The sequence below is a fragment of the Microtus oregoni genome, unplaced genomic scaffold (assembly GCF_018167655.1).
Source record: "Microtus oregoni isolate MIOR12 unplaced genomic scaffold, Mior012 000144F_ref0000341, whole genome shotgun sequence".
NCBI lineage: Eukaryota > Metazoa > Chordata > Mammalia > Rodentia > Cricetidae > Microtus > Microtus oregoni.
Window position 1 is genome coordinate 562,197 of NW_024544794.1, and position 14,816 is coordinate 577,012.

Genomic DNA, 14,816 nt, shown 5'->3' on the forward strand with positions numbered 1-14,816 from the left:
CTTGAAGCTGTTTTGAGTCGTTTACCTTCCTGTTTAAGGAACCCGCAGGATGGAATGTTCTAATCTCAGAGGAAACTGATACACCATCCACATAGACATATGCTTTTTTATTCCTGTATGTGGTGTGTAATGGAACCATGATATATTAGAGTTGATCTAATACCTCTGGTTTGAATTCAATACCACAGGGTTCGTTTTAGCATTCCCCTTTGCTTAATTTGTAATTTCTCAATCAGTGAGAAGCCTAGTTCTCATTATCTGAAAGTATTTGCTTGTTTGTTCAATTCTAGCACATAATTTCATAACTGTTATCCCGTATCCGCATTAGAAGCACTTCACCACCTGGGGTGATGTATAATTCTTTGCCTTAGATTAGATGGTTTCATAAACCCGTGAGGTTCAGCCACACTGCTTCTCTTTATCGTCCCGATGTGTGTTCCCACCAGTCCTGGGGGAGAGCACCGCAGCCGTAACAGAACGTCCTGTCGTATTTACAGTTCTTGCCAGCAGTAGGTGAGAAGTTGTCACCCTGTCCCTGCCCCTGACATTCTGGGGTCCTGGCCCAGGTGTTCTCTGTCCTCAGCTCTTACTTTTTCTCTGACCGATCTTCCTTATATTAAAAGTGCTGCAGTGAAATCTTTGTATTGTGTGTCCCTATCTGTCTCCCCTGTTTGGTCTTTGTTTCAGAAAGACGGTTGTTCTGATTTAATATGAAATCGTGATTATATATTCACTATGGCTTGTGGATTTTACTGTAACGTCTTCTTTTTCATCTTCAATGCTTTGCAACTTAAAAGATAAAGATTTTTAAAATATGTTTGTTCCATCCGCTCCTGCATTCCAGCCCTCGAGTGCGGAGGTGTCTGTTGGAGACGGACACATCTGCAGTGTTCTGTTTCCACAGCTGGGTTGTTATTATTCAGTATTTCCCTGAAAATATATTGTGATCTTTGTTTAAAATTTTTATCAAATTCAATTACTCAGAGTGGTAGCGTCATTGTCTCTGGAGATGAGTTACGGAAGAGAAGGGATCTGCTCCCTGCCTGCCTTTTCTGTCTTTTCATGTTGAGGCTATACACATACATTTCATGAAAAGCACACACACCTTACACGTGTGCATGCACACGCAATGTAGAGAAGAGATTAACCCCACCCACAGCACTGTGGAGCAGGGTCAGCCCTCTTTCTGAGAACACAGGAATGTGGGTGAAATACTGAAATGGAAAAGTGAACTGGACGTTTTAGCGAACACTAAAGTAGAAAAAGACTCAGATCAGAGTGAGGTGAGAAGGAACCCAGAGAGGTAGATGGACCAGGAGCTGGTTTTTACCGGAAGCCACCTGTCTATCTAGGGGAGCCTGACCTATATTCCCAGCCTTACAGTCCTGGGGCAGAATGAAGCCTAGGGCTGGACTGAAATGAAGTCTATGCAGACTCTCTCGGTGCAGTGGGACTGTCTCAACAGAGCAGCAGAGTAAAAGTCCTGAACGTAGAGCAAACCTGAGAATTTATAATGAATACTAAGTCCTTATTCTGGTTCCATCTGGGGTCTACTATCTGGTAAGTGCAGACGTGGAGTTTAGGATGGAGGATGAGCGACCCATGACCTGGAGTGTCCCCTTTTGTCGTAAGAAGAAGACAAATATTTTCTGGAGGAGGACGCCTGCATCTCAGGCCTCATGCATTTCCCACAGCTGCTGTTCTGAGGGAAGCGCACAGCTGGCTCACAGCACACAAACAGAAGAAGCCACCGCAAACCTCAGCGCACACAGGAGAGCTCGCGGTTCCGCAGAAGCAATGGTGCAGCCATACAGAGTAGGAGCTGAGGGTTTGTGCTCCAGCCAGGGCACACTTGAAGGTGACCAGGATGTTGAATGAGAACAGCAAGTCCCAGAAAAACCCACAGTGTGGTTCACTGAGCTAAAGAGACCTGATGTAGTAACCCCCAGTGCTCTTTGTAGGAGAACAATCATAGGTGCCAAAAACTACAGAGAAAAGCTCGGCATCTCGGTGCCCCCCTCATCCTTGGGACAAAGCTATGGTTTAAGGAAACCGCTTCCTGGAAATGGTTTTCTTCTCAGTTCTTCCAGAAAGAGATAATTAGTGTGGAATCATTATTGCTAATCTTGCCTTTTCTTTTTCTTTGCAGCAAGATGAGAAGATGAAGGAGATATGAATCCTAGCTTTTCTGAGTTCTCAAAGCACAAGTCAGAACAGAAGCATAACAAAGATCAAGACATGAGACATGAAGGAGTATTATGTTTGGTTTTTACATGAAGTATTCTGTTGTTTTCTATTTTGGGGGACTTTCCTGGATTATTGTTTGTCTATACTTACATTGAGGTGTGTGTGCATCCAATAACTATATTTTAAATAGGAAACTTTTTTTAAAAAGCATTGGCCATCACATAACTTGTTAATTTAAATTCTTACCGAACGTCATTTAGCAGTTCAACTCATTTCCTTTTAGCCAAATAAACACACTTGCATTGGTTATCTTGTACAGCAGGATACCTTGCTTTCTGTTTTGAGCGTTGAGGAGACATGAAGATGAAAGAGGGTTTGAACGTTATTGCCTGTTACCATTTCCTCCGCCATGCTGATTTCAGGAATACTCGTTAGCCGTCAGCTTCTTGATCACTTCCACTATCTGTAATCTTAGCGCCCAGGCCATGGTAGCTGTCATGCAGCAGACAAACCCTGGGCCTGTTGTGCCTGGCTTTCCTGACTAGGGAAGGTGGGAAGAGCAGCCCTGTCCCACAGACTGGGGTCACCTGTGCGCTGGGCACCAACGTGAACCTTGTTTCCTGACTGTGGCTGAGATGGGACCCCGACCTCGCATGCCTGCTCCATGCCTTCTCCACCACGGTGGACCTGATCCCTTCCAGCTGCAGCCTGAAGAAAACCTCACTCGCTTAAATCACTATGTGTCAGGGATTTGTGCCTGTAACCAGGAAAGGAGCTAATATCCTAGTTCTCCAGACCTTACTTAAATCTTATTTGTGTTTTAATGTATGTGCTTTTGTCTGTGTGAGGACAGAGGGGGGCGCTGCCTGTGTAGGTAAGAGAGAGCCATTGAAGCCTGAGTTACAGGCCGGTGTCAACTGCCCACAGTGGTGGCGGGAACCAAACTCACTTTGTAGAAGACCAGGCTGGCCTTGAACTCACAGAGAGATCCGCCTGCCTCTGCCTCCCGAGTGCTTGGATTAAAGGTGTGCACCACCACTGCCCGACTTGTAACTTGTTTTTAGAATAAGAACACCACTGGATATTATCAATAAAAGGTACAGTGGTATAGGGCTTTGATAAAATGCTTTTCCTTTGGAAGAAGGAGCACAGCAGATTCCTTTGGATGATCACTTCCTTGCCGCACTACCAGACGCAAGCCTGCAGCCAGACCAAGCGTTCATCTTGGTTTTCATGCCCATCTCTGGGAAGGTATGAGGTCAAAAGGTTTACAATAGCCACTGGCATCTTTGGTTTTTATTTCTTAATTAGCCTTGGCATAGAGAAGCAAACAGAATAGAGTTTGCAGCAAATACCTTAAGCATGCAGAGGTGCGGATCTTTCCAGAGTAGACATAGCCAGCTCCTTCAACAATGTCTTACAGTGTCAGAATGGACCTTCTCCCCACCCAGCTCTTAGGGTCGGGACACTTGGATCCACAAAGCAGGTCGGTGAAAAGGACCGGTACATTTAATGTATAGGAGAGGAGATTGCACCCCAAAGAGGTTTGATCATTTCACCCAAGATGTGCGGTGAAACCTCAGTGGAAACAGGACCCCAGGCCACCACCCACCTCTGAAGAGCTAAGTGGAACAATCACCTTAACATCACTTGGCCTTACTGGTCCAGACTGATGTTTTCCTTAATGATAATTCCAGAGAAGTGCCCGGTGCCCCAGTAAGGTCCGGTTACACGAGGATGTACCTAGCGTTCCTCTTCTGAACCTGACATGATCCCCTTGCTCTATTTTTACTAAACATTTCTATTTCGTTTTGTGTCCTTTGTTTTCTATCAGCGTTGTTTACCTTCTTATTTGGGGAATTTTCAAGCACACAACGGATAGCTGCATAACCTATAAATGCCCGACTCTTTTCTGCTCCCCTATGGTCACCAGGGCAGCACACTGCTAAGTCTTTTCCATCACACATCTGCTTCCTGAGAGGCGGGACGTCCCACCTGACACTCCAGCCGCGTCTCTGAGGCCATGGCGGCCATGGCGGCACTGTCACGTGAGCGGTGTCTGGGAGCACAGAGCATGCGTGATGTGGGGGGCTCCGCGCTCCCACGTGCGGTGAACCCTTCTGACACCGTGTCTTGTGAAACCTTAAGACGGCGAGTGTAAAGGCGCATGCTTGGGATGGTGATGGCCGCCACAACTTCACACCTGTGTCCGCACTGGGGCGACCGAGGAGGGGAGAGGCTGGGCCAGTTTATCCAGCTGCTCGTTTGGCACCTTAGATCACAGAGGCCTTCTCCCGGGTGCCAGACTGCTGTGGTTGAATGTGTTTGGCACCTGTACGCTCACATAGCTCATGGCTTGTTCTGCAGCTGGCAGGACGGTAAGGGAAGGGTTAGCAGGTGTGACTTGTTTGAGGAGATGTAGCGCAGGGGTGGGCCTTGACGTTTAAAAAGACCACACCTTCCCAGTTCGATCCCACATCTCATGGTTGTCGTCTCAGCATCTGAACTCCTGGCTACCGCGCAAGGCTATGCCTGCTGCCATGTCCTCTGCCATGACTATCACCGACTCTACCATCCTCTGGACCAGGAGTCCGAATTAAATGCTTTCCTTTATAAGTTGTCTTGGTCTTGATGTTTTATCATAGCATTAGAGAAGTAACTAAGACACTGTGATATAAAACCCCTCACACAGCGGGCTCACGCTCTTCCATTTATGCAGCTCTTGTCTGCACTCCCCACCGGTCTCTTCTTGCGCTCTGAACACCTGGCCAAACCATCTGTTACCCCACGATCATTCTATTCGTGGGACACCTGCATGTTCCAGAAGAAGGTGATAATCACATGCACTATCTAACTCTGTCCATTGGGAAAACGTGCCCCTCACCAACTGCTAGAGAGACTGTCAAGCACACTTGCCATCCTGTCTGCACCTGCATCTGCTGCCTGCCAACCCGTGAACCAAGCTGCACCTCTCTCCGTGCCCATCAAACCATCAGTGGGACAGTCCACTCTGCTCCGTCATGGAGTGTGAGCTGAGGGAGAGGCTGACATGGGATGCCTGCTGGCTGGGGTCTACACATGCCCATGTGCCTGCTTCCTCCTTCCGTTCCCACTTGTGCTTTGCCCTGAATCACTGAAAAGTGATTTGCTCTAAGTTGTAAGTGTTCTGTACACAAGACGTTTGTCATATATTTTCAAAAATTCTGTCTTATTCTGTGGGTTTCTCTCTCTCCTTCCTGTGCTGGAAATGAACCAAGGGCCCTGAACACACTAGACAAACACTCCATCACCAATTATATCCTTAGCCCTTGTTTTGTTGGGACACGGTCTTGCTATGTAGCCCAGGCTAGCCTTGGACTCTAGACCCTCCTTCCTCACCCTCCTGATTAGTGGGAATGCTGTTGCCACCTTTGAAGTTTTGATGAAGTTCATTTATCTCTCTCCTCCTGACTCCCGTGGTCCCAGAGACTCTTTAGATACGGGGCCCATATCTGTCCTGATTAGGAAAGTGGGGTGATTGCTCTCAGGGAGAAATGAAAAAATAAATACATTTCCAGATCACAATAGGAAAGAAATCATTTATAAAATCGTCATTCATTAGATAGTATAATTGTGTTGGTGTATACATACCAAAAGCGAGCACAGCCTAGCTGTCGTATTTAACTGTACAGATGTGAGGGGCAGAATAACGAATGAATGAAGAAATGAATGAATGAAACCACTTCAGAGGAAACGATTTAATATCTGTGCGATTTACAAGAAGATTTATAATTACTTAGAGAATTTATAATGCTGGAGCATCCTGAAGTGAAACTTCCAAATCAGCTTCATGAAAATCAGCTGTGGATGATTCCGGGCTGTGAAAATCTGGCTTTAATGGTTACCATCTTCCAGCAGAGAGACCGGGAGGTGCATCCCGCAGACGGGTGGACCCAGTCCCTGCAGTTCGCATCTGACTCACACAGGGATGCTCCAGGGAACAAAGGATCCAGGTTCATCCCTTGGAATCTGGACAGAAAGAGCAAGTTTGGATGCTTATCAGTTAGAAACACGCTGGTGACTTAGGTTAAATAAATAGCAGAAGACAGTGAAGGCTAAAACCAGCACAGGCAGCAGGGCCAATGAGAGAGCAGAGAACCACATCACGTGATGTACAGAGGCGTCCTGGACAGGATCCAGCAGAAGGGTGGAGAGCTTTCCACCCCGTGTGGAGAGGACTAAGAAAACGTGGAGTCGGTGGTGGCTGTTTGTCCAGGGTGAGGCCCAGGATCCTATGCAGAGCAGGCATGGAAGAAGGGCGGAAGGGACACCCCCACAAGTGAAGGAAACTTGTCTTGTAGCTGGGGAGGGAACTGAGTGGCGTGGCTTCCTTTACTGTGAAATATCACAAATCGTGCTGCTGTACAGAGAGCAGAGAACCCTAGTGTGTGCTCAGCGTGGACGCTGCACTGGAGGGGGGTCTTTCCCTCACGCTGCCAGGGCCTGCGTGGGTGACAGTGGACTGTAGCTCAGTGACCTTGACTCCTGGCTGTGCCCCAGGTTCAAGCCACAGCCCCTGAACTCATAAGCCTGACTCAGGGGAAACATAAAACCGAGAGAACGAACCTTCTGGTCCCCTCAAGTGATAAGGGCCCGAGCACCCAGGAGACCAACCGAGGCCAGGCTGATGGAAACCCATAACCAAGGGGCACAAGTTCAAGAGCTACTCCATCCAGCTCACATGCCCTAAGGGGTTCCTGCCGTCTTTTCTTCCCTGGAAAACCACAGCAGTGGGCTAAAGAAACGTGGCCATGGAGCCAGGGGACAGAAATGAAGAATTTTATGATTTTTTTTATCTCGAGTGCAACATACCATTTTTGTGAAGGTATCTTCACAGGCCATGCGGATCTTCTCTGGAGTGAGTGGACTTGTGAACCTCAGTGGTGCAGAGATGCCTCTCTCCTGTCTCGCTGAGCTAACTGCATCATGGATGGCAAAAAACACCGAACAACCCAGGAAGACCCCAGACTCTCCTAGACCCTTGAGAGCAATGAGCCAGGTAGGTTAGGACACAACATGCCCCTCCCTCTCTGAATATAGTTTCATATGCATATATGTACACACATGTAGTATACACACACACACATATATTAAAACCTTCAGACTGCCATACATATATTGTTTTTGAAAAAGTATTTTACCCACTGACCTTAATATTTTTATATTTAGAATTCTAGCTTAAGAAAATGATTTCAAATGGAGCAAGCATATATAGAAATGAAGTTGATGATTGCAATATAAAAAGTCTAATGGGATCTGATAGTCCATGTTAGGCATATTGGAAATATTGCAACATGTCATTAAGTTACTTTATAATTAAATGTTTACTTTGGACTCCTTCTGTAGTGCCCTAAAGACCTCAAACACCAAGTAGACCAGTGTCTCCCTGCCCTACAGACAACAAAGAAACCTTGGCTCTGTCAGCGAGCACAGCTCACCTTAGAGGAATACAGGGTGTTGGATTGCTCAGACGGCGGCAGGAAAGAGACGTGCATCTCTGTGGGGATGTCGCAGATGGTGGGGATTTTGTACTGGTTTGGACCGCGGCTGTACAGAACGCCCTGAGGGGAGTAACTCAGCTCCTCTATGGTGTAAAGTCCCATTCCTTGAATAAATGCACCTTCCACCTGAGGGGAGAGAAGGAATGTGTCCCACCAGGAGGCTTCCCAGGAGCATGCCCGCTGCCTGTGGCTTGCCTGACCTGGAGAACTGCAGTTCAAGGGGCCTTACAGGGCATCTTGGAGAATGTCCCCAGAACCCCATCTACAGCCATTTCTGTATGTCCCATTCAGTGCTAGACTCCAAGTTGGTGGTTTTGGGTTTTAGTTGTAGCCATTGCAATGGTAACTCTAAATGAGTCTGCACAGGCCTGTGCACACACCATCATGCCTTCCTCCAGTGAGGCAGACGGAACCCTTCACGGACCCATCTACCAGGGTAAAGGTCCCCAGGGGATGTTTCCTCTTCAGACTCACTGCACTTCCTGCTCCCCAAACAGGAAACAAGAACAAACAGTTACACGTACCTGGCCTATGTCCAGGGCTGGGTTTATGCTGTGGCCAACATCCATCACAATGTCTGTTCTGATGGTCTACAAAAATAAATGTTTAATGCAGGTAACACAGAGAGAAGAAGCTGAGAAATGCCTTCTTCCAGGTATGGGGTCAAGTGTTTCTTTGGACAGATCATGTTATTTTCATGATAAAGAAGCAACCAAATTGTCATTGTGTAACCACGTTTGTTATCTAAAACCTTTGTTTTTGAGATAGGGTCTCATGTAGGCCATACTGGCTTTAAATGTCGCCAAAGTTGTTCTTCAGCTTCTGTTTCTCCTGAGTCCACCTCCCCACTGATTAAAGACATGCACCACCATGCATGGCTTATATGGTATTGAGGATCGAACTCAAGGTCTTGTACATCCTAGGCACACGCTCCATCCTCTGAGCTCCATTCCCACCCTCCATTCTGCATGGCTTTAAAAACCACATTTATTTATTTTTATTTTTTGTGGTTGGGTGTTTGCCTCCATGCCTGTGAAGGGAATCTAGGCAGCTCCATCTTGGCGGGTGTGGCTCCCACTGGCCTTGCCCTTCTCTCCCTTTCTCTCTGCCTTGCTAAAAACCATCAGATTACATTCCCAAAGACAGCCATCAAGGTCTGGTCACTAATATGGCTGCTTCCTCCTTCTGAGGCTATCAATGTCCAGCTATCAAACTATTGAAGTCAAGCAATCAAAATTCTCCTTTGGCTCGCCTAATTAACACCTCATCCTAACATGGGGTTTCCCCTTCTCCCTTTATAAACCACCATTTTCCTCTGTGACACGTCTGTGTCCCTGTATCCAGAGGCAGAACTTTGTCATTGGAGACAATTACCCATGCCGGGTCTCCCTTGTCCTCTGTCTCCTGTCTTTGTCTCTCATTCTCTGCCCTCTGTCCCTCTGGGGCAGATAAATCTCCACTGTGCCAAGAACTTGACCTTGGGGGGGTCCAGAGCCAATACACTTTTCCTCTCATATCACAGTATGTATGGCCACTCTGTGTGTGCTTGGTGACCACTGAGGTCAGAAGAGTGTCATACCACCAGAAACTGGAGTTACAGATGGTTGAACGCCAGCATGTGAGGACTAGGGACAGAACCTGGATCCTTTGCAAGAGCAGCGAGGGCTCTTAACCACTGAACCATCTCTTCAGCCCCACACAATGCTCTTAGCCCCAGATTAAGTAATATTTATTTTCCAGGGGGATAAAAAAGTTCATTTGCTTTGGATTAGCTTCAAGATGGCTGATTCAAGAGACTAAATTTAGTCTATCACAACAAACAGTGAAACAACAAATGTCAATATCTCTGTCCTTCAAAAGCCTCGTCACAAAGCCCTGTGGCTTCTATCCAAGCTAATCCATGGAGTCTACCCAGCCCGGTGACATCACCAAGCCATGGATCAGGACGGGGCAACAGAAAGTCAAACTGCTTTCCATTGCCATAGAACTCCATTCTGTGGGCGGGGGAAAGAACAAACATGAACTTAGGACTTGTGTTCTGCTCACCTAAAAGTGCAGAAAAGAGCGGGCCCTGCCTATGTGCTGGCAACACCTCCATCCTCCAACAAGTCGGTAGATCCTTGGTGTGAATGATGGTTTCCACCATGCAAACACACTCTGTTGATAGTTAAGGAGCAAAGAAAATGCAGAGCTGGGTGGTGGTGGCGCACGCCTTTAATCCCAGCACTCCGGAGCAGAGGCAGAAGCTTAAGTGGGTCCATAAAGGTCCAATTACAGTAAAACAAGCAAAGAAACAAAACCCTGAACCAACACCAGGTTAGTCATTACTGTTCTGAGCGCCCACAAGGCCAAGACAAAAGAAAAACCTAAACAGGTATGTTCCCGCTGACTTTTTATTTGAGGGCAAAGGGATTCAGAGATTAGTTAGCACGAGAGAACTCTCAGCGTAGTGTGGGACAGCCACTCTAACCCAAGAGTCAGGCTTGAGGTGACAGTTCACTGCTTCTGTCCCAAGTTCCCCAGAGAGATGCAGTCTGCGCTAGAATCCAGACAAATCTGATATTCTAGCAGGGAGGCTCAATGAGGCTAAACCTAATCTCAAAGATAAGGCTGACTCTACTTTGAAAATATATGCTAAGAAGATATAAATGAAAAGTTATGCATAACAATCTAAGAACATAGACACAAAATTTTGGAAATATCAAAGCTGGAGGTTACTTCTTGGTAGGTTTTGGGGCAGATTGTCACTAACCTAGTAGCTTAGTGACATGACATTGTGAAGGCTACCGCAGTCCCATTTGATGTATCTGTGCTCATTTATTATACAATGACCAATGAATACTTTCTTTACCACAAAAGGCCAAGTACAAGAAAGGAAACCAAGTCCTTGAAGCTGTTGTGTGTGTCCAGGAGTGTGCATCTACACCCCACCCATCCTATAAAAGTATAAGATGACATTTAAGACATCCAAGGAGAGGGCATGATTGACCACTGCCTCTCCTGAGCTGACCCTTGGTCCTTCTTAACAAGCTGTGGACACCTGTGGTGCCCTTCAAGAGCATCATGCTAAGACACTTCTCATACGAGGTAGGATTGCTAGTTGAGAAAAGAGTCTGCATGGAAGCTGTTGTCGGGCTGTTTCGAAGTAGTTTCTTTCCTATTTCCAGTTAAAACTGAAAGAAGGAAACACCTAAGAAGAAGGATTATTGTTTTCCACAGAGGGTACTATAATGCTAAGGAAACTCGTGAGTTTCATTTTTTTTTCTAGCAATACAGAGAGATCACCCTTAGGGCTAATGCATGGTGCTGCCACACACCCAACTTCCTTCCAGTAGGCACCATGTGTGGAATGTTTAGCATCTCACTCAGTACAGTCAGGGGACATTCCCTGGTGGAACTGACCTTGTGGTTCCCAGTCAGGCAATCTATTTCCACCTCTGAGCAGGCAGCTCCAAACACAAAATACTCGAAGATATGGCCTTCCCCTGTCTCCCAGTTCATTTCCGCCTCATAGCCCCTGAAAGAAACAGAATTGTTGAGGAGCACTGTTAGGTGATCAACGCCTGCAATCTCAGACAACGATGATTAAGACAGCAAAAAGGGAGCTGTGGCACTCAGAGGAGGACCTGTGTCTAGGGCCATGCCAGCACATAACACATGCCTAACACATGTGTCCAAGAAACACGTCTTCTATGGTCCTCAGATTGAGGGTTCAGCCTGCATCTTAAAGCAAACACGGTTTCAAGGGGGCCTTATCTGCCTGCTTTCTCTCCCTCTGGCTCCAGGATTCAGTGTTGCCTGTGAGGATTCAGGTCCCCTGGCTCCCATGAGCTGGCTCTATGCTTGCTCCATCCCCCTCTCATCAGTAAGAACAGGTGAATGTCAAAGAGAAAAGAAGTCCAGGCCAGCAGCCTGCTGAGTCCACTCCCCTGTCTCCCCTCTGTCCCCAGCCTGGAGGTGGCCATGAAAAAACGCTACCAGTGTCTGTCCCTGAAAGGCAGCTGGAGTCCCAGGCAGAGTGAGAACAGGAGCTAAGACCCTGCCCTGTCTCAGCACTCACTCCCCATGGAAACAGTCAACCAACCGTTTCCTAGAGGGTGGGATGTTCCACAGCTACTCAGATCTCTGCTCACACAGGAGGCGCCTATCCTCATTCTGGCTACACTTTCACCCATACTCTTGGGTCTTAACTTCAGGGATAAATTGCGCTCTCAACAAAAGCCATGGCTGTGGATTTCAAGCACCAGTTCACAGAAAGCCACCTCACGGCCACAGTGGGAACCGAATCAGCACCACGTTCACCTGTGTGAACTATTTTCCCCAGAGCCGGTCGCCTGGGAACTTGGATTAAGTAGCAGATAAAAGTTTCTTCCCACAGCAGGCTAACTGAACGTCGTGCATCAGGTTGGGGGCCAAAATCGCAAATAGAACTGAAATTCTTCCTCAAGCTCATACCGGAATTTTCCATGACATCGAATTGAAGGGACGGTCTTACCTGAAATATCCAATAGCCGAGAGGCTGATGCTCTGGTCAAAAGCGGTCTGCGCCTGAGAGGAACAAGCAGAGCAAGATATAAGAAGGAGTCCCGAGAGAACTGCTCAGGAGTTTGGTTTATCTCAACATGTCTTATGTATTACAGTCACAAGGATGGCCCGAGATGAACAATTCCTGTCACCAATCTCCATCGACATAAGCAACCATGGCTCAATGGGTGTAGTAGCCACACTAGCTCAGTGTACATGGTTGTGGTAAATGTCTGCTGGGATATGTTATGCTCGCCAACTGAATTATAATGGTCGTCAACGTCCTGCTTATGAAGGGATCATTGAGTCATCTGGAGAGACTTGGGCTATTACTTCTGGGATACAATGGTTGGCTGTTTAATTTGATATCATGTGTACATTACAGTTTCAGTCGGACAGATTGATTTTGCTAAACTGTGACATGACATCAACAGGTCTCCCATTTCTGCAAGGACATATGGTTGGCTACTCAACAGATAACCAAAGGTCAGGCCAACAGACTCGAGAGAGACGGTGACAGGCGTAGCATTACGGAAGAAGACAGACTCCATGGCAGCATCCTCCAATGGATGGCAAAGGAGGATGTTCCAGAATTACATCTGGGGGCAACTTTCTCCAGTCAGCCATTCTCAACCTTTCTGAGGTCAGGTGACACTAGGAAGGGGGAAAACTATGATGCCCAGAACAGATGCAGAAGTTTCATATTCTCCTATTCCATAATAATAATAGTAGTAGTAGTAGGCAGTTTGTTTTTCAAAACAGGTTTTGGTTTTTTTTTTTTTTTTTTTTTTTTTTTTCTGAATAGCCCTGGCTGTCCTGGAACTCACTCTGTCAACCAAGCTGGCCTTGAAATCAGAAATCAGTGTACCTTTGCCTCCCGAGTGCTGGGATTAAAGGCGTGGACCAGCACCACCCAGCTTACTCCATAATTGGGAATTATGAAATCAGCCTTTATGATAGCAGGAGCTTTTGGGTGAGAGAAAGGTGACTGAACTGAGCCACCAGGATTTAAGGCACACTGCTTATACTCTCATACTGGGCTAGCTCAGCGCTGGGGTCTTTCCAAGCAGAACGGTATGCAAACCTTTGCCAAACCTGTCCTTTGATACTGCAGAGCTAATCACGTAGAGCAGTGGGCATGGCAGCCGCACCAGGGGTTATTAATGTAAGCTCCACATCATCTAACGCTTAACAATCCGCCATTGTGAAAACTTAGCTGGTCTATGACAGGGCGTGTGTCTTCTCCTCCAACCAGACTGCCAGTGCACCAGGAAGCAGGCGAATGTTTCCAGTCCACTGGTCCAGTCTGTGACTTGTAGAGAATATGCCCTATTAATTGTTTTATTCTTGTGTGTATGGATGTTTTCCCTGAAGGCTTGACTGTGTGTGCACTGCCTACAGAGGCTGGGAAAGGGCATCAGATCCCTCAGGAGTGGAGTCACAGACAGCTGTGAGCTGACGTGTAGGTGATGAGAATTGAACCCAGGTCCATCGGGACAGCAACACGTCCTCTTAACCTCTGAGCCATCTCTCCTGCCTCTGGTTTCCCATCTCTGAGTGAGCATCTATCTGAGCTTGGCAGAATGATTCCAGCATTGCTTTTCTGTTTAGGAACAGGGAGTCTGAAGGAGGAGAATACACAGCAGGTATCCAGGGAGCATCCAGGTTCACACACAGCAGGTATCCAGGGAGCATCCAGGTTCACACACTGCAGGTATCCAGGGAGCACCCAGGTTCCACGGGACGAAACATGCATGAACACAGCTTAGGGCAGAAGCCGGAGCACGGACACCATCTTTCTGTGTCACAGAAACACGCCTGCGTGCACCCCTTCTCCCACTGCATGGGGTCTCCATGTGCCACAGGCAGAGCAGCCTTTGCTTGTCATTGTGCAAGGACAGAGCCTTTGAATTACCCTCTCCATGAACATAACCCGCACTTGTCTCCCCCCCCCCCCTTCCTCTCGCGCCTTAGCTTCTACGATAAACCCAGAGAAGCGGTGAGTCTCACCCAATCCTTCCACGTTCCCTGAGGATTCTTGCTGATGATGGGTTCAAGGCGTTTTAGAAGAGTCTGGCAAGCATCCTGTAAGTGATTTTAAGTTACAATTCTAATAATTTCGTGAAGACATCAATGTCCAAACAACACGGTATGCCATCCCACAGAGTCCCCTCCACGGTACAGAGGAACAAGGAGACATAGGGTATCCGTGCAGTAGAGGATGGCATGAAAGACGTCATGCAGGGATGTTGGCAGGTGTGAGCACGTCAGGCACGCACTGGTATAAGCGACAGTCTCCTCACATCCTGCACTAGGGCAACACTTAACAGGGGGACCCTTCTACACTACTAAACACTGGTGGCAGAACATGAATCTTCTGGGCATGTTGTTCAGGGTTCAAGAAGCCAGAGTGAAACACAATGAACAGGGATGGAGAGGGCATCGCTCAAAAGCCTGGCAAGAGGTAGGAATCTGACTGAACACAGAAGGGGGAAGACATTGGTGGTTTGGGGCGGAGTTAAGAGGACTGGTGACCAGTGGAGCAGCAGGCACTGAATCCCCGCT

The 14,816-nt window shown here is 47.4% G+C and overlaps 2 protein-coding genes across 2 annotated transcripts in view; one reads left to right on the top strand and one right to left on the bottom strand.

Annotated features, from left to right (window-relative positions):
- The window catches only part of LOC121444867 (shugoshin 2-like), a 28,212-nt gene extending 23,965 nt beyond the window's left edge, over positions 1-4,247 (top strand). The window contains exon 9 of the mRNA XM_041646791.1: positions 2,150-4,247. Coding sequence (XP_041502725.1) covers positions 2,150-2,165 — 16 coding nt within the window. The 3' untranslated portion in view covers positions 2,166-4,247. The remainder of the gene's footprint in view (positions 1-2,149) is intronic.
- A 1,662-nt stretch (positions 4,248-5,909) lies between these two features.
- LOC121444853 (aldehyde oxidase 1) overlaps positions 5,910-14,816 on the bottom strand; it is a 51,010-nt gene continuing 42,103 nt past the window's right edge. The window contains exons 29-35 of the mRNA XM_041646773.1: positions 14,262-14,336; positions 12,223-12,275; positions 11,130-11,244; positions 8,252-8,317; positions 7,665-7,853; positions 7,039-7,206; positions 5,910-6,195 (exon numbers count right to left, since the gene is read on the bottom strand). Of these exons, the coding sequence (XP_041502707.1) occupies positions 6,145-6,195; positions 7,039-7,206; positions 7,665-7,853; positions 8,252-8,317; positions 11,130-11,244; positions 12,223-12,275; positions 14,262-14,336 (717 nt within the window). The 3' untranslated portion in view covers positions 5,910-6,144. The remainder of the gene's footprint in view (positions 6,196-7,038; positions 7,207-7,664; positions 7,854-8,251; positions 8,318-11,129; positions 11,245-12,222; positions 12,276-14,261; positions 14,337-14,816) is intronic.